Raw genomic sequence first — 23,057 nt, forward strand, 5'->3', positions numbered from 1 at the left:
TGTAGCCATGGATTAAAAATGGTTTTTTATTCAGCATTTTTTTTTGCATCGAGGTACTAACGAATGACTAACTAAAATTATCTTGGGAACCGACTAATTTATGAGAAAGGTAATTTCATTGTTGAAATCAGTATAAAAAACTGAGCAATGTGGCACAGTTTCATTAGTATTGGACTGAAAATAAGGAAAATAGCTCTAAGACCACAGGGCTGTACTCACAACTAGGATTTACCGTAATTACTCGCATAATAGGCGCACTTTTTTTCCAGAAAATCCGACTGAAAGTTTGGGTGCGCTTATTACGCGGGGTAAAATTTCCGGGAATTTTTAGACTCGCAAGATTGAACATGCCGCATAAACGCACTCGTGTACGGGCCACACCCCGTTTTCCCGAAGAAAATATTTTTAAAAAATCCGTGTAGGGGCCGCACTGAAACTTTCCACAACCCACGCGGGAATAGCCATCGAAATGCACGCACCGAGGCCTCCACAATCAGCTCCAGCTGCGCGCAACGGGCGCTTGATCGCGGAGGCCACACACGCACACAGGAGCTTTCAGACACCGCCCACGGAGGGTGCCCGAGGCCAAGCTTATCATCATCATCACCATCAACATTTTCCTCCGCCGCGAGCTTTCGCTATCTGTATCGCCATCAGCATCACCAGCTCCACTTTTTTGTTGTTGTTGTCAAGCGCGGAGGAAGATGTCAAGTGCCGGGATCTGCGGTAGCGCGTTAGTTTATCGTGGTTTGTGGCTGTGCCGCCGAGCGTTGCTGTTTTAGCTCGACGGGCAGACACCTTAATAGCTACACGGCTGGGAGTTTGCTCTCGAACACGGCAAGCGTGCGGCAGGTCGGAAATTCAACGTGGCCGAGAAGTGCGGCAGTTGCAACTGTGGCGTGCCTAAATTTTCGTACTCGACTCCAGGCGCCAAGGTTTTCGCGGGCCTAAGTCGGGGACGTTTCCGGCTAGAGATAAAGCTTTCCAAACATACATTTAAAGTGAGCATCCCTGAAAACTGTGTGCGGCTGTTCTACGTGATGTCGCTGTACATGCTGTGGGTCCGCAGCAGCTGCGACGGCAGCAGCACTAGTGAAGACTAGTAGTCAGTTCAGCAAAAACTTCCTTAAAATAAAGACTGGGGGGCGGCGAGGCGTCGGCTTGCAATCGTGTAAATACAGTATTGGTCACAGTGCCAAGTTCGGGGTGCGCCTATTATGCGAGTGCGCCTATTATGCGAGTAAATACGGTAATAGAAAAGAAACTGGATGAGTACAATTGGTCACACATGTCACAAGGGGAAAAAACAACAAAAAAACTAGGAGATACAGGAGATACAGGGTCTGACACGTGTAGCTGTCAAGAAAAGTGCAGTCCTTCACGTGTAGCGACAAAGATGGCTTGCCAACACACACTGTCGAATTTCTCAATGAAACGTGCTCATCAGTGTTTACGGATCTGCTGAGATAGGCGAGAGAACAGGAGGATAGTGCCACGTATCATTGTAGTGTTCGTTCGTTTGCGCTCAAGGCCGCAGAAAAGGGGCATTATCACCTTTGTTTGTGACGCGAGAAGCGACCTGACTAATCTCGATTGATAACAGCCATGAAGAGCTGCATCTAGGTTTTTCCAGATTACTGTGGTTAATTTTGACCTATTATCTCGAAGCTTCCTTGTCGGCTTTAAATTTGAACGGGTATGTGCTCGCGCGAAGAAGATGGGACAGAACAAAGGAACACACATGACAAATATACAGAGCGCAACTTCCAACTAGTTTATTTTCTTAGAAGGCAGATACATTTATACCGGTGCTGGGCAATCGCAAGATTAACAGGCAAATTTAACAGAGAAATGAATGCCAACCAAGTTTTTGCAAAAAAACACTGTCTCGCTACCTTAGTCGGTTTCTTCATCAAGTTGTGGCAGCGAACGAGTTGCAGCTAGCTTCGCTTTTAAACACACATATAGTTGGCCACCACTTCACTGAACCTAAACTGCAAATCTAGGAAGGGCGAACGTTTCCGAGGCAGCGATTAATATTTTCTGGCATCTGCTGAACGCGCCACGAGTGAAGCAGCAGCCATGTAAATATATACGCACTTCATGTCAGCATCCCTCTGCCAAGTGTGCCACCATATAGCAAAACGTGTAAAATTGATAACCTTCTATATAATATAGTTATAGTACAATGCACCTTATGGTTGTTTCCTACCTTTTGACACTGCTATTGCTACGATAAGCAGATTTTACGCATTGACCGCTTTATTGTTTTTATTTACTTTGACACTGCTTTTGATAAGAGATTTTTTTTTTGCTATGTTCATCGTTCACCTCATGCATCATCTTTCCTTTTGTCTGTGTTATGGTCTTTTTTTATTATTATATTGAGGGTTATCAATTTTACACGTTGTGCTATATAGTGGCACACTTGGCAGAGGGATGCTGACATGAAGTGCGTATATATTTGCCTGTTAAGCTTGTGATTGCCCAGTGCCGGTATAAATGTAACTGCCTTCTAAGAAAATAAACCAGTTGGAAGTTGCGCTCTGTACATGTCGTGTGTGTTCCTTTGTTGTCCCGTCTTCTTTGCGCAAGCACGTACCCGTTCAAAGATGAACCAACTCGCCCAAACAAGAGTTTTACTTGGCTTTAAACTGAGCGATGCCGCGAGCGGAGGGCATTCGTAGTTCGACGACTGACGAGCATGTTTGTTGCTTGCGCCGCCGCCGAGTGATTCAGTTCTTTTGCGGGCGCAAGTCAGCCCAAATAAAGAGCTTCGTTTGAAAGTCTTTGTTGCTGTCTTCCTGACCGCTGGACGGCCGTCACTACAACGTGACAATAGTGAAACAAATTCGGAAGGAAACTTTTCTTAACTAAGATTTCACTTGCTGCTGGCAGGTCCTCATGCTAAGGCTGCCACGGCAAATGACCATCTCATGCTGTCGCACACTACCAAAGGACTGCACCAAAGAACAGTTTTGCAGTGACTCGAAAACTATAATGCACACACAGGCGACATGGTGCTGGCTCTTTTACCAAAATTCACCGATGCCATTACACCTATGCAGAAGCTGAAGGTACCAAATATCCAAAGAGCTATAGAAGGCCTTCATCTGCTTGCCAAGCCATGCATGTACACGAACTGTATTGCTCTGCTACACATCCCTGATCTCCAGAGAGAAGGCACCCATTCGCAGAGTGGTTCGCTCTCAAGCAGTCTCAGTCAGTTCGTCCACAGCTCACTAACTTAGGTCCAATTTCAGTCAGAAGTGATTTGTCCACCAAACGGGGTGGTGGTTTTCGAAATGCATGTTCCAGTCATTGGCGTGCAAATAATAAAAATAAAACATGAAATTACCTATGCAAAATGAAACCTCCCAATGCAAGGAACTGTGGGCATTAGACAGAGGGTTGGCTTACTTTAACATCGCACCCAGAGAAAGCTGGGCTCAAGGGTGAAAATCTCTCCGCAAAACAGAATAGCACCACTAGACCAAGTATTTGGACGGAGCAACAATTACATCCTCTTTTCAGCCAAGTATGTGGATACAATGATACACTCTCATTTGCTTGAAGCTGCTGAGGTTACGTTGAAAAGCAACTAAAACCACACAAAAAATAACCTTGCTTACCTTAATCACTACCGAAAAAGAAATGGCACTAACCTCAAAGAAGTGGCAGCAAAGTTTAGCCCCAATAACTATCAAAAGAGTTCTCACAACGGCACTCCATTTATTGCTTTTTTTTTTCTTTTAAGGCAAGCTCCACACGAGTTCACTACACTGGACACCAAGCAATCAAACACCAGAGAACAGGACAACCCCGTCACAACAAACACGGACTAAACGGAAATTCTGCCAATGCACAGTATTTATGATTCCCCGCCAACAAGCCCTATAATATAAAGCAATACTGATAGTACGTGGTGGCAAGCCAAGGAACCGAGCGACATGATGACCGATGAAATATGATCTTAACGGCCGCTGGCCTAGCGCGAGCACTCTGTCCCACGCCACAGCCCGCTTCATCATCTACTTCGTAACAATACAACTATCCCCCCCTCCTAGGAGCGCCGAAGCAGCAAGAAAAAAAAAATTGGGTAGAAAATGACTACCGAGGCGCCAATCAGCACACAAAATGGCACGCAGCTGAGCTCGGCTGACTGAGCCGTCCAATCATTATCACACCTGTCATCGCACGCATATCGGAGGTGCGCGAGCAGCTCCGCAGCACTCAGTTCAGGTTTAAGTAGGACTATTTGGCCAATTACTTGCCGTGCCAGTCATACCTGAACCCTTCGGGAACTCATTCGAATTAATCGATGCGAGACCAGCAGTGTCCGAATTGACAAGCGCTAGACGCCGTAGATTTATCTGGGCATTGGCTGAGACTGCACCAGCAGTCTGAATCGTGGATTTTTGAGCTAACAAGGTTCAAATTAACGAGCTTTTACTGTAGTCCGATTTCATGACATCTAGCTTTTACTTCAAAGAAGTTTTTCATAGGTGCCATGAATTTTGTTGTAGCTAGATTCAACTACACAAACTAAACCACATCCGCTGGTAACTCATATGTATATTGCAAAGCCACTAGCCATGGACGTATTTCATGAAATGTTCACAAACAGGTGCACACTCGTAACATCAGTTTATCTTTAGGGATTTATCTAAAAGCTAAGTAAATGTCGCTGCCAGCAAACACCATTGCAAGTCGGAAGCAGCAAAGCCACTGCACTCACCCGTTTTGCCTTTGCACTGGCAGCCAGTTTCTTCAGCCTGTGAAAAAAAATAAAGAAGAAAAAGAAAAATCAGGATGTGCACGAGTTAAGGCTCCCACACCCGTGCTACAGAGCTATTCTGACATACAGAGCAGCATCCCCACATCCCAGCAACGCGCAACTTAAAATTTTTAACAAGCAAGTTTGTTTATTTATTTATTTATACACACTGCGGTCTTTGTTCAAGGCCTTAGCAGGGTGGGTACATGTACATAATTTCACATACACAAAGGCAAAACAATATCAGTGCATTATTTCAGGTGCTCTTCAAAAGATTTTAACCATTTCTGCGTGACTGCATCGTTAGTGAGGTTATTCCAATCAATTATAGTTAGTTCGTGGAAAGTAAGAGTACTGAAAAAAATTAATTCTTGAGTTTAGGGGCAATGTAGTTCTGTCATGTCGTTGTCCTGTTTTATAACCTATCGAAAAAGTAAAGGTACCAGAGGTGTTAATATTGTAATGTCCTGCTAGTAATTGAAAAAAAAAAGAATTTTAATCTGCATATGCGATCTCATGTGCAGTTTATGTTCATGTATTTAACTTTTCTGCTCTGCAAGACCTTTACAGAGCACAGTCAAGGCCCAAGCCGAACCTTTAAGCCACGAAGACTGTCCCAGTGTGCGGCCTGGACAAGCAAACCAAACCAAATTGAACCAAAGGCCCAGCGGTAACACCACTGCACATCATCGTTTTCAAACAAGCTCTATCATGGAGCACATCTAAGTTCAAGGCTTCCAAAAGTGCTCCAGCATACTATTAGTATATCTAACTGAGTCTTTGATAAACTTGCACCACACTTGCCCCACAACCAGTGCAGTATCAGCACAATTTATCGAAGATAGAACTGCACGCCAGTGTCATTTATTGAAGACGCTATAAGACACCAATATTTCAATGAGGTGTGGTTGAACAACCTGTCAGCAGGATCCTCTCGATAGTCAAAAGAACATTTATGTAATCAATTTACAAGTACTACTATACAGAAATTTTTTTTTCACTGACTTTTGTGGTGTCCAAATTTTGAGATATTGAACATCACTCCCCTACTTTTGAGCCACCAATCTGGCAATCATTTTCTACTAACATCTACTGCAAGAGAGTCTGGGAGAGAGACTGGCTCTATTGGCATCTAGATGGATAATGCCACATACTACATGTTCCATTGTTTCAATGGATTAACCACACACTGCATGTGTGTCATATCTTTGGCTCAATTTCATTTTGTAGCTTCGCACCCCGCTCTTGCTTCAGACAGCAGGGCGCTATCTCTTCAGTTATCACAGATTGATACCATCCAGATTCTCCTTTTCCGTTATCTTTGCAGGTCTAGAGTGCTTTTTTTTTCCATCAAATTAATCCTGTTCTTACCAACCACGTTTCTGGCCTGTCTTTTAAAGCTCTTTACTTTCCAGTCCTGGTTCCCAACAAACTGGTTTGTATAACAGGTCGGACAGATAATTATTAGCCTCCCCTTGGTATTGGGTTGGTGAAAAGTGTCACCTAGCCATTAATTTCCAGCATGCTAAATATCTCCGGATTAACTGCCAATTTTCTTCCCATTACTAAACTACTCTCTTCACATCCTCCACCAATTCTCTAGTCTTCTCTTAGACTTCTCTAGTTTTTGAAAATTGAGCATGTCCTGGCTATTCTATAATCCTAGTGCTTTGCGGATTCCTGGGAAGCATCATGCAATGAGGGTTGGAGGGTCTTGTACCGGATAAGAATATGTGCTATCATTCCCCTGTCTTGCATGCATCAACAGCAAACGTGATCCATGGTGTTTTGCCTGTAACACTTAGACCTCCAGCACTCAGCCCTAGCTTCGAAAAGTGAACCACTGCCTTTGGAATTGTCAAAGGAGTTTTCCCCTTTTAATCTTAGATTTAGCCGTCCTACAGAACTCCAACGTCGGCTTATCCAGCACTTTCTTTGCCAGCAAGTATTTTTTGAGTATCGTACTTTGTTTCACGGTTGTCTCACGAGCGGTTTCTTCCCTTTGACATTTGTGTTTATCAGCAATGGTTACACAGCACCACCCAGGAGCAAATAGGAGAAATTCCACGAGAACGGATATGAACACAAATGTGCTCATCCCCATCGGTTCCGTAGTGCAAAGGTTTGGTTTACTGGGGTTTAACGTCCCGAAGCAACTCAGGCTATGAGGGTCGGCGTAGTGAAGGGCTCCAGAAATTTCGACCACCTCGGGTTCTTCAACGTGCCCTGACATCGCACAGTGCACGGGTCTCTAGAATTTCGCCTTCATTGAAATTCAGCCGCCGCGGTCATGATCAAACCCGCGTCTTTCGGGTCAGCAGCCAAGCGCCGTAACCACTGAGCCACCACGGCGGGTCGTAGTGCAAAGGAATAGTACATACTATGCTTTTGAATGCATAATATAGCAGTTTGAATCCCCTTGAAGAAAATTATTTTTCCCGCCTATTTTTTTTTTCTATTACATCCAGAATTAGCAGCGCAACAAAAATTCCTCACTTCCGAGTGCATTACATTTAGGTTAGATTTTGAGATCCCATCACGACCCTCTCATTCCAATGCAGAGTAGGAGGCCAGATAACAATCTCTTTGGCTGACCTCTTTGCCTTCGTTTCATTAAATTTATCTCTATCTTAGGATGCTACTGAGCCAAAATCGTCGTTTAAAATGCTGAAACAGCTAGGAGGCAAGTTGGGCAGCAAGACTGGAAGCTGGGGCCCTACACCCTTGCGAGAACGTGACAGACCCAAGCCACTGATTGCGACGATGCTCTGAACATGTCTTGCCTCGTCCACAAGAATACAGCTTTCTCCTGCACAATATGACGACGCCTCCGTAGGGCGGCGCTAAGGCACCAGTGTGCAGGGCCCTCAGTGCACGAATCCGCATATTAACGTGAAAGCCTTTAATTAATGCCTCATTGTTGTCGACAGAAGGTTGTCAGCAGAGGTGTCACGCTTTTTCTAGTCGGAACAGAAAATAAACCTTTGCGCACAATGGGATTCGAACCACCATCCTTCCGTATCACAGCCGAGCGTGCTAATGGCTACGCTACTTCCTGCCAATGGATATATAGCTCTCCTTGTCTAGGACGCTGGAGAGTGTTTGCAGAAAGGCGTCGAATCAGACGGACGCCTCCCAGACGTCCTCCAGTGTCTCCAGCATTTAGGATTCTCAAACAATTGTGTACTTAACATCTTAACCACACATCAGTGACACAAGCAGCAACACCACTGTGCGATGTCAGTGCACGTAAAAGAACCCCAGGTGGTCGAAATTTCAGGAGCCCTCCACTACGGCGTCTCTCATAGCCTTAGTCGCTTTGGGACGTTAAACCCCATAAACCAAACCAAACCAACCACACTTAAGGCTTTCCCCTCACCGCACTTTACGTCAACTAAGTGCCCCCTGAATTTTTCGATGGGGCAGGCAGACGTGGAAGCCTGATAGCTCCTTTGAGTTTGACATATGTGTGTGCAACAGTCTGCACGAAGAGGAAACCCGTTTCGTCCATGCGACCATGCCTTCCGCGGCATGCTTGCAACAACTTTGCTACTTTTCTGATTTTCTCTTTCAGTGGTGCTTCGGTGGCTTGGGTGCTCGGCTGCTGACACCAAGATCGTGGAATCGAATCCAGACACACTTCAATTTAGGCGGAGCGCGAAAAAGGGTCCCACAATGTTTATGTGCGTTAACGATTCACAGAGTTAAAGCTAATCACCTGCCCTCCAATATCACACCACAGTCCACATGTAGCTACAGGACGCTAACCTGATGCAACATTACCACGCCACAGTTTTGCCGCGTGTAGGTGCAGTACCACTACAACCACTGCACGCTACTGCACGAGTACAACACCATGCTAGTTTACAGGTGAAATGGCACCTGTCAACTTTGCCTTCATATTTGTATGCAGTGCCATTTACCATGGCGCCGGCCGAGTAAGTGCGCATTTTAGAAGGCATTCCCGCACGCTTGCCTGGCCCCACAGGCGACTGAGCATCTCCTTACTTATCACTATTATATTGCACAACAAACCTTACTACCCTCGCATGCTTGGGTACCTTCGCAGAAATTTCCCACATTCATTTAGTTCAATAAAATTATTACTTTTTAAAACATTGGTATGGTCCAAGTTAGAATATGCTTCATCTGTCTGGAGCCCTGGCATCGATTCACTCGTTTCAGATTTGGAAGCTGTGCAGAACCGCGCATGTCATTTCATTCTTTCTAATTATCACCGAACAAGCAGTGTAACTGTCATGAAATCAAGTTTGTCCCTACCACTTCTTTCGCACCGCAGATCAATAGCCTCATTATGTCTTTTTCACAAAATTTACCACAACAGCTTTCTCAATCGTAAGTTACTGTCAGGACTATGTTACATATCAGCACGCGTTGATCACCGTCATAACGTTGGAATCCCATCTTGTCACACCAAATGTTTTCATGACTCATTCATACCCCGAACTTGCGTGAGCTGGAATCACCTTCCCCACGACATCGCAGGTATTTCTGATAATACTGCATTTCGTAAAGTCCTTAATGTTTCTTTCTCAGTATGTGTCGTTTATTACTGCATAAAAATTGCCTTTCACTGTCTACACACTGTTTTGATATATCCCCATTGCATTTATAATCTCATTGTCTTCCTGTGTTTTCACTTTGTCATGTATTCCTGGTTTATTTTGGTTTTCTCACCTTGTTGTTGCTGTTTAGGCTGAAATTTTTATGTATCCCCACTCCCCTCTGTAATGCCTTCGGGCCCCGAGGGTACAAGAAATACATAAATAAACAAATCTACCCACGTTAAAAGAGTTCTATGAGCACACACTTTCCATCAAGAACACAAACACGGCTGTAAGCACAATCATCATGAGCGGGAAGCCCACGACACAAGCAATGTACCTCCCTGCTTTTCAGCAACTTCAGCACCGCTTCGGTCATCGCTGAAAATTCCAAATGACGAGCATCACTGGCGCACGCTGTAGACATTGGGCCTATGCCCGTGCAGAAACTAGCTGAACGGGAGCGAGCAGAATGCGAACACGGTCAGTCCAAGTGTCGCCGCGACATCATGCCCGCTCAACGTTGCGGAATTCTGCACAGTTGATCAAACTCACCGTGGTTGCAGGGAGGCCGATGATGTGCTCTCCGCGGAAGCCTCGGTGCCATTCGAGGTGGCGCTGAAGGCAGACAGGGCAGTGTTGTCTGGCAAAGGGAGTACGACTGTGGAAGATGCGCAGATTTAGCATTGTTTACTACGAGCCTTCCCTGAAGAAGTATTAATTATACTATTCCTAATTAGTAGAACCCCGCTGTTACGCTCCTCACTGCTGCGTTTTCCCCGGTTATGTCGTTTTCTTCGGGTCCCGGCATAGCTTCCATAGGATCCAATGTATTGGGAACCCCGCTGTTACGTCGTAGCCGAGGAAACGATCCCGCATGATACGTCACAACCGGGCTCCCCGAACCCGCCCGGGCAATGCGCGCCAACCGCCATTTTGATTTTTGACGAGTCTTGGCCAGGCTTGGCTACGGAACTGGCTGCAAGAAGCCGCACGCGAGTTGGAGAGGCCGCCACTAGATGGCTATCTGCCTCGCGAACTCCGAATGCCGCGATCTTTATCGTGGGAGGTGGTGACGAGGAGGCGCGCGGCTGCGGTCGCTTATCTGTTTTTCTCAGCCAGCGTCCGCTTCGGCGGACGTAGTTGTTGCGACGCGTGTCTTTTCTTTCACTCTTTCTTTTTATCTTTTAACTCTCCTCTATCTGCAAGTGGCGGCGGTGGTGGCTCGGCTGGAGCTAGTTGGCAGGCCCGTGCAATTTCCTTTTCATCCTTCTCTCAGCCGCAACAACATCTTTATCGTGCTTTGATGGCGTGATAGCGTCGCGTAAGCGGAAGGCGCTTCCCCTTGAGGAAAAGCTGGACGTACTAAACGCAGTCGACAGGCAGCCAGGGCGGCCTACGCGGAGCAGCGCGGAGAAGGCCTACGAACATTTCAGTGCTTGACGCTGTGCGCAACGTCGCTTCAGCGTTGACTGCAGTGAGCGCGTGAACTGCACAGCACTGCTGCGTGCGGTGTGACCTTCGCAAAGAAGTGGAAACTGCCATGGAAGATGAAGAGTAGTAGGCAGCCTCTCGTGATCAAGAGCTAACTGAGGCTATGCATTGCGCTGGGTGCCACCGGAATCGCATGAGGCGACTACGTCGCCGTGGATGCTGCCGTCGTGACGTCGGAATGTCAAAGCATTGCCGAGATCGTTGCGAACTCGGTTGTAAGCGAAGCCGCTGACTGCGATGACGACGAGCCGCATGATTCCTGCGAGTTAGCAGATCCGATTTTTGGAGCAGCCGTCGCGGCTTTGGACCTCCTCCGCAGGTATGTGCGTCGCACCGCAAAGCGACGCTGACAGCAATGCGGCCTTCCAGGCTATTGAGAAACGCGTTGTTCTTTCCAGCGAGCGAAAGAAACTGCAATCCGCCATTCTCGATTTTTTAAAGTCCTAGGGTCAATTTGCGGAAATAAATTGTTTCAAGTCAAAGCTGCACTGTTTTCATTAATTTTCGGTGCTTTCCTCACTGTTGTGTTTTCCCGGCTGTTACGTTTTTTTTTCCCGGTCCGGTGAAAAACGTATGAACGGGGTTCTACTGTATTAACCCCTTCAGATACCATTTCTCATTTCGATTCAAAATAATTTTTTTACGCCTAAATAGTATATATCCAGGCCTCAATTGAAAGCAAATTCATTAGTTTACTAATGGAACATCGAGCGGCCGTGCCTATGGTTAATATTTCTGCACACAAGTACTGAATGTCGCAAAAAACTGCCAGAATAGTTGAAAACTAATGTTAAAATGCATGGACTTATGAAAGAAGCATCCTAGGGGTCCTGTATATTCATTTTCTTTTTTGGCATGAAAACATGACGTCAGAAATGCAGCAAAAAAAAACAATCACAATGTGACTGGCCACAATATTTATGTCCATTAGAAAATGGCGGAGGACGTGCTACCACGCTCATAGCTTTGAGGGCTATTATTCGTCGCGTTCGCTAGCCGACATAAAAGGTGCCCTGTTTGCAATATGAACAATGCTGAGTTTGCCTGATACAAAGAAATCTGTGCACGCACAGAGAAAAAGCTCACAGTCAGCAATGCAAACTGTCTAGTACAGAGTGCCTTAAAGGTTAAAGAACCTTGGCAGGCTCATTGCGAATGGCATCTTTGACGAAAGAAGAACAGAAAACAAAACTACAGACTCAACACAAAAACATCTTATTGGGGGGGGGGGGGGGGATTCTTTGTTATGTCCTGTCCTGGCCTATGTTTTCCACAAAGCACGCATGTAAGATGCTTTCAAATAAACTGCGCTCATCCCATCGATCTGTATCTTACCTTTATCTCATTCTTTTATTTCTGTGCTTTTCAAACATGAAGTTTCTCCAACACATTACTTTCAGTACTACTGAACATTATGAAACATACAGCTGCAAGCCACCTGACGTTTTAAACTTTGTTGCACATTAAATACAACGTTCCAGAAATGACCCAAATTTCAGTGCGGCCGGCTTGCTAACAACAACTTGCTAAATTGTAAGGTTTAACGTCCCAAAGCAACACATGGGCTAAGAAGGACGCGTAGCGGCGGGATCCGGATCAATTCAGACTACGACGGTATTTTTAATGTACGCTAACATCGCACAGCACTCAGGCTGGCACTGAACTCGGCCACCTGGCTCAGTATTCAAGCATACGAGCCATTGAGCCACTATTACAGGTGGAAATTATGTACCGGCTCATTTAAGAGAGTGTGCCAAAGGTGCTCAAGAGATTCAGAGGAGAAGTGGTTCCATGGAAACACTTACTGCCGCTGTCTCGAACCTCCAAGTATGGCTTGTTGAGGATTTCCTGCATTTCAAAACAAAAATAATAAATGTGCTGAACTTGAAGACCTTCGAAAAGCGCTCAGATCATAGTCACAACAGTGCACAGTGTGCGGACATAAGACGCCAGACACTCAAGAAAACAGTGGCTACAGACCTTTCCAATACGGGCTTCCTGGATGTCGCCATACTGTTTGCAGGGGCGTTGTGAGCACACGGTGCTAGCATGGTAGAAGTGGCAGCAAAACCAGTTTGCAACAGCCCAGCGAGAAGGTGATATCTCCCTCGCACCGAAGGAAAGGTCTATAATGGGTGCCAAGTTTCAACTTGGGCATTGCAGTCCCTAGGGCCAAGCCCGTGTACTAGTTGTAGAGCCCCATTAAAATAAACCCTGATATAGTAAAGGTAAACCACAATCACATATCGCCTTCCATGGAAGACTTTTTTTTTTGTTTATAGTAAGGACAGTGTCTTCCCATGGCTACCAACGCCCCCGCGCAATGATGACATTGCGAAGCACGCGCAGTCTAGGACAGCTCAGGGCCTCAGACAGGTAAAGGCATAACTTCAAAACCAGAAGTCAGTGGGAAATGGGTAGCAAAGACGATAAAATGGCAGTCATTGAGAGGGCTTAACCACCAGACTCGCTAGCTGCAAGGAGAAGCCAACTTTGTAAAGGCCTTGAGGCTGTGGGGCACAGCAAGCGACACATATGGGAAGAAAAGCAACGCTGGCAGTCGAGAAAGGAAGGGTAGTAAAAAGCAGAGAGAAGTGTAGGGTCAGGAGAAAAAGGTTTAGTATGTTGACGTGCCCATTTCTAAACTATTACCTCCCGAATGACAATGAGGCTGCAGAAGACGACGGCCCCATTCAAGGAAAGCTTTGTTTTCATATGGAATCAACTCTCCCACATTTCGCATTATATTCACGGCCACGTTATATTCGTGCAAATCCTTCCACAACGCTTGGATGAAACTGAAAATGTGATAACATAAAATGCAATATTCGAAAAGGACCAGCATATAACCTGACAACACAGGATGAAGGGTATTTCTATGCGGTTTTCTTAACCAACACTGTGTTCAGTAAGGAGCCGAATTACCAGACAGCATCCCGAGATCCATGCCATCACCAACAACTAAAAAAAAACCACTAATTACAGAAAAACCACCACTCACAGTAAAGTCACTCAGACTAGCAAAAATCTTTACTATATCAGTGGAAGAAAGCTGCATCAAGGCACCCTACAGTGAACATTCCCCCCCTTCTTCAATTCCTTAAGGCGCGTTAACACTTGGGAATTCGGAGGCGAGAGCAAGTGGAATCCGCTACCGCGGCAGAGGTTCCGCCGGAATACCCAGCGAAAAGCCCGATCAGTCCAGGATCGAATTCTGCCGCCGGAAAAAATTCTGTCGATTCTCATCAGCCAATAGGGCGGCGAGTACAAAGTTCTGTGGTGACAAATATGGCGGCGCCCTTCCATGGACAACGCTTCGCTTCGGACTGGATTCGTCATAGTTAACGCCTTCTTCAACGCATTCACTGGCCATAAATGGGCCATCGATCTCTCACTTCATCTCATCTGGCCCATAAGAAAACGTACGATTAATAAATTTGCTTTATTTTGTATATTTATAGTGACGATTCTGCCACTTTTAGGCTTAAGAGAGGCGTCGGTTTGTTGACAACGGTTCCCGTCCTAACCACCAGGCGGCGCCACTAGGCTAAACATCGTTTCGCTTCTGTTTCAAAAGTGAGAATGTTAGAAATGGCTTAACGTCCGGCAAAATAGCTGCATTTAGTGTACGTAAGCGTGCACACAGTTATGGCATACAGACAGCATCGATTAACCTCTTGCCATATCTCTGTACGCCGTTAGCAGATGACACACATATGGCAATCGGAGACGTAGTGGCCGGCAACTGTGAACAAGGCAGCATTTCGGCCGCGGCGGATTTCAGTGGCCATAGCCACCGAAATGCCCAAGCGTGAATGCGCCATTACTCTTCATTGCACTTTGACAGTCTTTCCTTCTTTCTCACCGGCCTGCACCGCCTTCTTTCCATGTTCACAGACAGCTTGACTTTTTTCTGCACTATTTTTTTATGTGCATGCCACGTGCATTGCCTCACAGCTCTCAAGGCCTTCCAAAAGTTCGCCACTCTTAGTGCCACTGTCATCGGTTCCTCGAAACTTGTCTAATGTCGCACACACGAAAGTATCATGGTGAACAATCGCTATCTCACTCAATTCTCTGTATTATGGAACTCAAGTGATTTGTTTTGAATGTAGCCACAAGGTGCTGGCCACAAACCCATGTAGCCTGTGATGGCTACACGAGTGCAACAATGCGGCTTTGACAGTGGCAGAGCTAACCCTGAAGCAGTCAGAAACATTTCTAGGGCCTCCTTGTTTAAGTTGTGTCACTTCTGCGTTGATGTATTCTTGAACTCAGAGAATGATCACTCCACTTATATACTTGTTTTACAGCCAAGTCATCAGCTCCATTTTGGTTTCTTGGTGCATGCACCCACTCTGTGCGGATTTTTGTTGAGCAACTTGCGAACTTTTTCTTTTGCCACGCCATCCAGCTTCCCGGCAGTGGAATCCAGAACTTCAAACTGGACCTCTATATAGAGTTCTGCCGCTTCCAGTTTTGCACTCGCGCTGCGAATAAATCTGAAGTCCTTGATACTGTACAGCTCAAGGGGATAAGCATCACTGGTTGCAGTTTCTTGCAGCAACTCTACTGTAGCAGAAGTTGGCTTTTTTTATAGAACCTGCTACCATGATAGTTTCCTGCATAATACTTCGCTGTTCTCAGGAATATGCCCCACCATGTCACCACTCGTTAAGGAGGCAATGGAAGATTTGTAGCAGAGGCGAAAAGCAAACGCCACATTGCAGTCTTCAAAAGCACTCTTTTCATTTTGGACACAAACACTAACTACAGGGTGCATGTCTCAAGCGGTGCAGAGCGTGTGCAATGTTTAGTCTCGTTTATGGTGGTTTAACGTCCCAAAGCGACTCAGGCTATGAGGGATGCTGTAGTGGAGGGCTCCAGTCATTTCGACCACCTGGGGTTCTTTAACGTGCACTGACATCGCACAGTATACACAGGCTCTAGAATTTCCCGTCCATAGAAATGCGACCACCACGGCCGGGATGGAAACCATGTCTTTCGGGTCAGCAGCCGAGAGCTGTAACCACTGAGCCCATGTGGAATACGAGCGACATGTTCAAAGTTATGAAATATAGACCTGAGACTCTGAAACATAGCTTTCACATATGAAGCATGGCCAGTTGTTACGACAATGAGTCTTTCGTATTGGACCCCACTGGACCACAAGCAAGCTGCAGCAAGCATTCATAAATTCATGCTGAATTGTCACACTGTTAGCTTCCTCCACAAAGCTTACACTTGGGATCGCTGGCCAACAAAATAATCAGTTCAGGGGAGACAAATACGTTGGCAGGGATCAGATGTTTCGTCTATTTGGAAAATAATTGACCGAGTCAGGCACATTCGCTTGAACGCTCCCAATATTTTCTATGTAAACTCTCTTGAGGTGCGGCTTCATCGGAGTGGTATCGTCAGGGATGTCCTATTCAGCCCATTTAGAGATGCAGTCAACCGCTGGGTGATCCAACTTGTGAAAGGGAAATGTCAGCACTTGCCAGTGTGGGTGCTATCGGCCCACTACGAATATCGTGGCAAGTGGTACCGTAAAAACCGGAATATAGGTCGAACTTTTTTTCAAAAAGCCATGGCAGAAAGTTGACCCCCGTCTTATATACCGGTCACTGGCAGAAAAACTAAGGAAGTCTTGCAACAATGGGCGGCTGAAGTCAACAGCCTGCATCACCATCGCCATCAGCAGCAGCGCGGTATGGCGACGTTGTGACACCGCCAGTTTGCGTTTCCATTGTCACAAAGTTATTTTGGTTTGTGGCTGGGTGTTGTCGGTGTGGAAATCTCTCCCCGCAGAGATGGTGTGCAAGTCTTTTAGAAAATGCAGCATAAGCACTGCGCTAGACAGCACAGAGGATGATGCTCTATGGGACGTGGGCAGTGAGATGCAACTGTCATCCGACTTGAGTTCGGACGTCTCTGATGACTCAGAGTAATGCTTGCGCACTTTGTGCCCTTCTCCGTGCTGTACACTCGGCCAATTCTCTTACAGTATCATGCGACCATTGCTTTGCGTGTTTGTCAGCACCTTATCACGAAGCGGCGAAAAAAGTAAGAGTAAGGGCATGTGTACACATCTGTGTATCACGCTTGTTTTGCCGCTCAGCGCCGCTAATAAGGCGAGGTTAATAAGGTTAATAGGTAATACGAGCAGCATCTAAATGAAAATAAATACTGTCGCCATTGTGCAACCAGTTGACTTGCATTGAGGTAAGGGTGTGACTCGGTACTTTTGCCATTGAGAAAGGTTTTTTTCATTGTTAGAATTGGTTAGTTGGGGTGTTGAACTACATTCCAGTCCGACCTATATTGCGGTTTTTACGGTAGGTCGGATGAATTAAATTTTTGTTTGGGCTTGTTGGTTGTACTCAGAGGAGCGAGGAAGCCCGAAGAGACGAGGACAAATCGAGAAACCCATCCCGTCAGTTGTGCCTCTACCCTGATCTGTTCTCGCTGCCTCCTCCAAGCAGTGGCGGGCACTCCTCACCTCAGGCACGAGGCGCAGCATGTTGTCGAACCACATGTCCACCTGGCGATGCACCTGGTTGGCTATGGCCCTGGCGGTGGCAATGGAGTGGTCCATGGTGCACTGCAGCTCACTCACCATCAACTCCAGGTACCTGCAGTGCCAGGGCAACCCCGGACATCACAAGACTGGAGGAAAACCTTGTCACAATGAATTACGATACAGCGAAGTAAATGTAAAATGCCTTTGGTCACACTCTTTCAAGGGCATCCTACTGTTGCACCCAAGCCAAAGCACAACATAACTAGCATCAGAGGTTTGTTTGCATGTAGCTTGTATAATTATTAACCTGACCTTCCAAGCACTTGAATCACCCAACATGCAAAAGTGGGCACTGTTTGTTTGTAGCCAGTAAAACAGCCATGAATGGTGAAAAAAGTAACTCTTAATGAATAACTGAAAAATAGAAACAAAAAAGGTTGCTATAAGATAAGATAAAGCAAAATATTAAAAGAAAAACGAAGCTAGGCTAGGTCGGTAGATCAGCATTATTTCAGCACAAAAAGGGGAGTGTTGCTGAGAAGTATTCCAAATCAAGAGTCAGATTTCTTCTCCCATTACAGTCACCGACCGATTTTTCGGACTCGGCGGGACCTGATAAATGGTCCAAATAATCGAAGTCCGAAAAATCTGAAATTAAAAATAAACTTTTCTGCAAAAAACTGGCTTTCAAAATCGCGAAAATCGCCGCTCGCCATCTTTCGGCTGCAAGCGATAATATCAGACTCTATCTGAGTCATAGCCGTGCTTTCTTCATGTCCGCACCCTATCACATCGTGATATCAAACAGTGCGACACAGCCACAGTCATGCCGCGAATGAATGCACTCGCTGCGCGAAGCAAGAACAGTCAGTTTGCATGGGGCAATGACGTTCGCGAAGACCGAGAGGTAACCCATGGGTAACCCACGGGAAGACGCAAACAGAAGCGAGCGCCTCCGAATTTAGTCCGAAAATTCGAACTTTTAGACTCCAAGTCTGAAATATCGGCCATGAAAATGTACACGTTTCTATGAGGTGCACGATGGTTCCTCAGCGAAGTCCGAAATATTGAGCTAGTCCGAATTATTGGAGTACGAAATATCGGTCTGCTACTGTACATCTGTGCGCAATGCAGGAGGTGTTCTGTCATTTTTATGCTGCAGAATGTAACAAGGCCAGGGTGGACCGAAGAAAATGAGCCTGCTTTATACACACCAATCAGATGGGCCTTTCATGAAAGTATTCATGAACAGATGGTGGTGCTATACAGTTCAGAATGAAAGGACTGCACACACTCTCGCAGAAATCAAAGCAACATAGTAAGCTGGAACCAAGACAGCAACTAGCTTAGTATGGCAAAGAACCAGAATAGGATTGAAAGTTTAAAAAAGTATGAAATAAATAAAGTGTTCACTTTAATTTACTAGGCAAGATGGCCCTCCCCAGCCCAGGTTTGAAGGAGGTGTCAACAAAAACAAAACCCACCCACACGTTTTCTGGAGAGATGGTGACCTCACTACTCAGTACTCATGCTTGGGTTGAACTCTTAATATTACTGTGCACAATGGCTCTGCGCAGACCTACAGAGCAGTGTACAAAGCGAGCAAGTACGATTCACATTCACGCAACTCAGCAGCACTCGCCCTTTCCTTCTGTCGACGCAGCGTTGCATGGGAAAGCACCACTGAACCAGTGAACCATCACATGTACTTTGATTTTTGAATAATTCTACAGGTTTCCCAAACACTGCTCTCTGTAAAAAAAATGACACAGCACAATATTAAATAACTGCATGCCCGTCTAACTTTTTGGCATTTAATTCTACATTTACAAATGGAAGAGGCTGCATTTGCTCCCACATGGGAATGTTCTGAGAAATGCGACCTTCAATTGTAAGCATTCTGCAGGTCAAAAGTGCTTTTCCAAGGATGGTGCCCATGCTCACATGCTTATAATATTTCCATAACTTTCAAACTAAAGATATTTTGGTTTGGTTTGGTTTATTGGGGTTTAACGTCCCAAAGCGACTCAGGCTATGAGGGACGCCGTTAGAGAAGGGCTCCGGAAATTTTGACCACCTGGGGTTCTTTAGCGTGCACTGACATCGCACAGCCCACGGGCCACTAGCATTTTGCCTCCGTCAAAATTCGGCCACCGCGGCCGGGATCGAACCCGCGTCTTTCGGGTCAGCAGCCGAGCGCCGTAACCACTGAGCCACCTCGGCGGGCAAAGATATTTTGGGGGCCAGACAATGCCTATGCTTCACTGCAGTTCTTCATGTTCTGGGGACTGCCGTGACAGGCAATGTTCTTGATGTTCCCAGTCCACAGCTCTGAGAAGAGGGCCTCCCAACACGACCTTCTTTTGGACAAGCTTTTATGGTCCGACAACTGGCCAGAACATGTTGAGAGTTACGACTGCACTGATGGGAGATCTTGCCTGACGAAGCTCTGATGAAGAAGCCACAATTAAAAAAAAAATCCTTGTCTATTTTTTATTTTTAGTTTCCTTCCTCTCACAAAATTTCTAGACCCTTCTGACAAACAGCTAACTATTGACATAGGCACAGATCGGCCATCGAGGAAATGCTGTTTGCCATTCAAAGGCCGCCAGCGAACGAAAAAGCAAAAAGTTTCTCTCATGACAAAGGCTGAAATCCTTAGGCCCGCCAGGGCCGTATGACAGTCTCTGGGCCCACATCAGGCATGCTTAGTTTTACAAGAGCTGCTTCTAGAACACTTCAGCACCGGAGCCAAGTTGTCCCATCCAGTCATATGACGAGACATGTCACGCAACCAGATAAGGTGACATCGCTCCAGTGTTCAATGTCCTAGAAACTCGACACCCCATGGCGTCACATTTGGTGGGAGATTTCTGCGAGCCTAGAATGCAAAGTCACATGACCACAGTCATGCCACTGCCTCTCGCAAATAACAACAGCGGCAGTGACAAACAGTCCTCGTTGAGTCATGTGTCTTCCCATCAAGGGTAACCAGTATTAAATACTGTTCCCTTCACGCCTGACACAGGAACAAAAAGCAAACAAAAAAAGCTGCCTAGAGAACAGAAAAGCAACACATCTTTTGAGTCATGGCACTGCAATGTTTCACTCTTTCCGTTCATACCGGATCGAGTCGGGGCTGAGCGTGGTGCCGGGAAGGAGTGAAGAGTTGCGTGGACGCCCCTTCTTGGTGCGAGGCATTTTCACTTAACACTGTCAGTGCTGGCTAAGTGCAGCAGGGGAGGATGAGTCAGCAGCGGAAGGTAGGCTACCTGCCAGAAAAAGTAAATTGCGGCAACACACTTTTTGAGACTGTGACTGAAATGTCGACCCCGTTTGAAAATGGCGATGGCATCCTGAGAAAAAAGAAAAGCTGCCATTTTAGCCAACACATTTTTTTTTATTACAAAAGAAGATCAATTTACAAAGGTATGATACACACAATGCTATTGGACCCAAAGCCAAAGGCATTAATCACCACAGGCACTGCTCATTATTTGGTGTCAAAACAAACATTTTCCTGCCTAAACGGTACATCCTGGCATCAAGAAAGAGGAATCTCTTAAACGCAAAACACCTACGTGCAAATTTTCGCAGGCAGGAACAAAATTTTGCAGGCAAATGCCACAATGCGGCTAAAATTGTAACATCGAAATGCCAAGATAGCCTCTAAAAGGAACAAAATAACGAGGTACGAAATAACCGAAATATGCCACTAAGTGCGGGTACAGTTGACCAAAATTCAGTTTCTTAGGGCAAAGAGCAACTTAGTAGGGTGGGGCTCACTATAACGAAGTAAATTCTTTCATAACATATATTTCAATGCAAAACTGGTATTGATCATTGTTCAAGCCCTATAATCAATCAGCAAAAAGGGAACAGCCACTCAAGGTATATGAAATCAGCTCCAGATTGATCTTAAAATTTCATTTTTGTTGTGAACCTACAATTGAAATGAATAGACTGTCACAGAAGGTTGCATCGACAGTGTCAATAGAAGCTTTACTTTCCCTCTGTAACATTCATATTTCTTCTGTGCACTGACCTGCTTGTTCTTTATGGCTTATGGTTTTTTTTTTTATCATCAGGCTATGAAGGACACTGTAGTGGAGGGCTCCGGATAATTCGACCATCTGGGGTTCTTTAATGCGCACTCATATCGCACAGCACTCAGGTTTTTAGCCTGTCGTCTCCACCAAAATGCGACCATTGCGGCCGGAATTGAACCTGCTTCTTTCAGGTCAGCAGATGAGCACTGTAACAAATTAACCACCGCAGGAGCTCACTTACGTGCTCTTTAATGTTTAAAAGCTGCTCAGTTCCTAACTGCAACTGTGTATTGTTCCTGTTGGTCCTGAGAAAAATATATTATCATCATCATCAGCCTGACTACACCCACTGCAGTACGAAGGCCTCTCCCATGTCTCTCCAATTAACCCTGTCCTTCACCAGTTGCGGCCACCGTGTGTCCACAAACTTCATAATCTCACCCGCCCACCTAACTTTCTGCCGCCCCCTGCTTCGCTTGCCTTCTCTTGGAATCCACTCCGTTACCCTTAAGGACCAACGGTTATCTTGCCTCCGCATTACATGCCCTGCCCAAGCCCACTTCTTCCTCTTGATTTCAACTAGGATATCATTAAAGCGCGTTTGTTCCCTCACACACTCTGCCTGCTTCCAGTTTCTTAACATCACACCTATCATTTTTCTTTCCATAGCTCGCTGCGTTGTCGTTAACTTAAGCTGAACCCTCTTTGTTAGCCTCCACGTTTCTACCTTACAGGTGAGTACCGGTAGCATACAGCTGTTGTAGACTTTTCTCATGAGGGATATTGTTAAGCTACCATTCATGATCTGAGAAACTGCCATATGCGCTCCACCCCATTCTTATTCTTCTAGTTATTTCCCATTCATGATCTGGATCAGCTGTCACTACCTGCCCTAAGTAGACATATTCCCTTACCACTTCCAGCACCTCGCTACCAACTGTGAATTGCTGCTCCTTTGCAAGACTGCTGAGCATTACTTTGGTTTTTTGCGCATTAATTTTTAGACCCACCGTTCTGCTCTGCTCCGGCTGCCTAATTCATTGATGATACTTTGCAGTTCATCTCCTGAGTGGCTTAGCAAGGCAATGTCCTCAGCGAATCGCAGATTACTCAGGTATTTTCCATTAACACTTATCCCCAACTATACTATACTGTTGCAAAAGCAACAACAACTCTGTGGCAGACACTCTTTAGTGCCAATGACAGACACCAGTGAAGACGATTTCGTCTGCATTGCTGTTGCTCTACAAGAGCTGCAAGTGGCAACTATCAACAATGCAACTGTTGCGGAGGCCATGATATTTGCATCTATATCGTGGCCAGACAAGAAATCTCTGCTGCAACATGTTGTGCCATACTACCTTCAATGCGTGGAGTTATCCCGCAGGACATGATGTACTGGGGAGATAGGATTACCATTCCTGAAAGTTTACGATGCCGCCTCATGGACATTGCAGAATCACATCCAAGAATCAGTCATACGAAGAGCAGATTGCGAGGGCTACACTGGTGGCCACAAATTGACGAGCACATCGAACAACTTGTACGGAATGCGTTGTGTCAGTCATGCAACAAGTCTGCTTGCCCGGTTCGAACTCCACTACAGCCTGTTGCCGCTTCGCAATCGCACTAGTGGGCTACCATACCAA

At 45.9% G+C, this 23,057-nt stretch overlaps 2 protein-coding genes across 8 annotated transcripts in view; one reads left to right on the forward strand and one right to left on the reverse strand.

The window, feature by feature from the left end:
• LOC149360696 (26S proteasome non-ATPase regulatory subunit 6-like) overlaps positions 1–23,057 on the forward strand; it is a 139,817-nt gene that overhangs the window by 100,820 nt on the left and 15,940 nt on the right. The window lies entirely within an intron of this gene.
• The window catches only part of LOC149360697 (uncharacterized), a 46,206-nt gene that overhangs the window by 9,757 nt on the left and 13,392 nt on the right, over positions 1–23,057 (reverse strand). For 6 of the 7 annotated variants that reach the window (XM_089572480.1, XM_089572476.1, XM_089572479.1 and 3 more), the window contains exons 2-6: positions 20,484–20,631; positions 17,339–17,471; positions 12,642–12,684; positions 9,898–10,003; positions 4,739–4,775 (exon numbers count right to left, since the gene is read on the reverse strand). In XM_089572480.1, the coding sequence (XP_089428606.1) occupies positions 4,739–4,775; positions 9,898–10,003; positions 12,642–12,684; positions 17,339–17,471; positions 20,484–20,560 (396 nt within the window). In that variant the 5' untranslated portion in view covers positions 20,561–20,631. The remainder of the gene's footprint in view (positions 1–4,738; positions 4,776–9,897; positions 10,004–12,641; positions 12,685–17,338; positions 17,472–20,483; positions 20,632–23,057) is intronic. The other variant, XM_089572473.1, reaches the window with a different exon arrangement.

The sequence above is a fragment of the Amblyomma mixtum genome, chromosome 2, assembly GCF_055824585.1.
Source record: "Amblyomma mixtum isolate Tamu chromosome 2, ASM5582458v1, whole genome shotgun sequence".
In the NCBI taxonomy this organism is placed as follows: Eukaryota; Metazoa; Arthropoda; class Arachnida; order Ixodida; family Ixodidae; genus Amblyomma; species Amblyomma mixtum.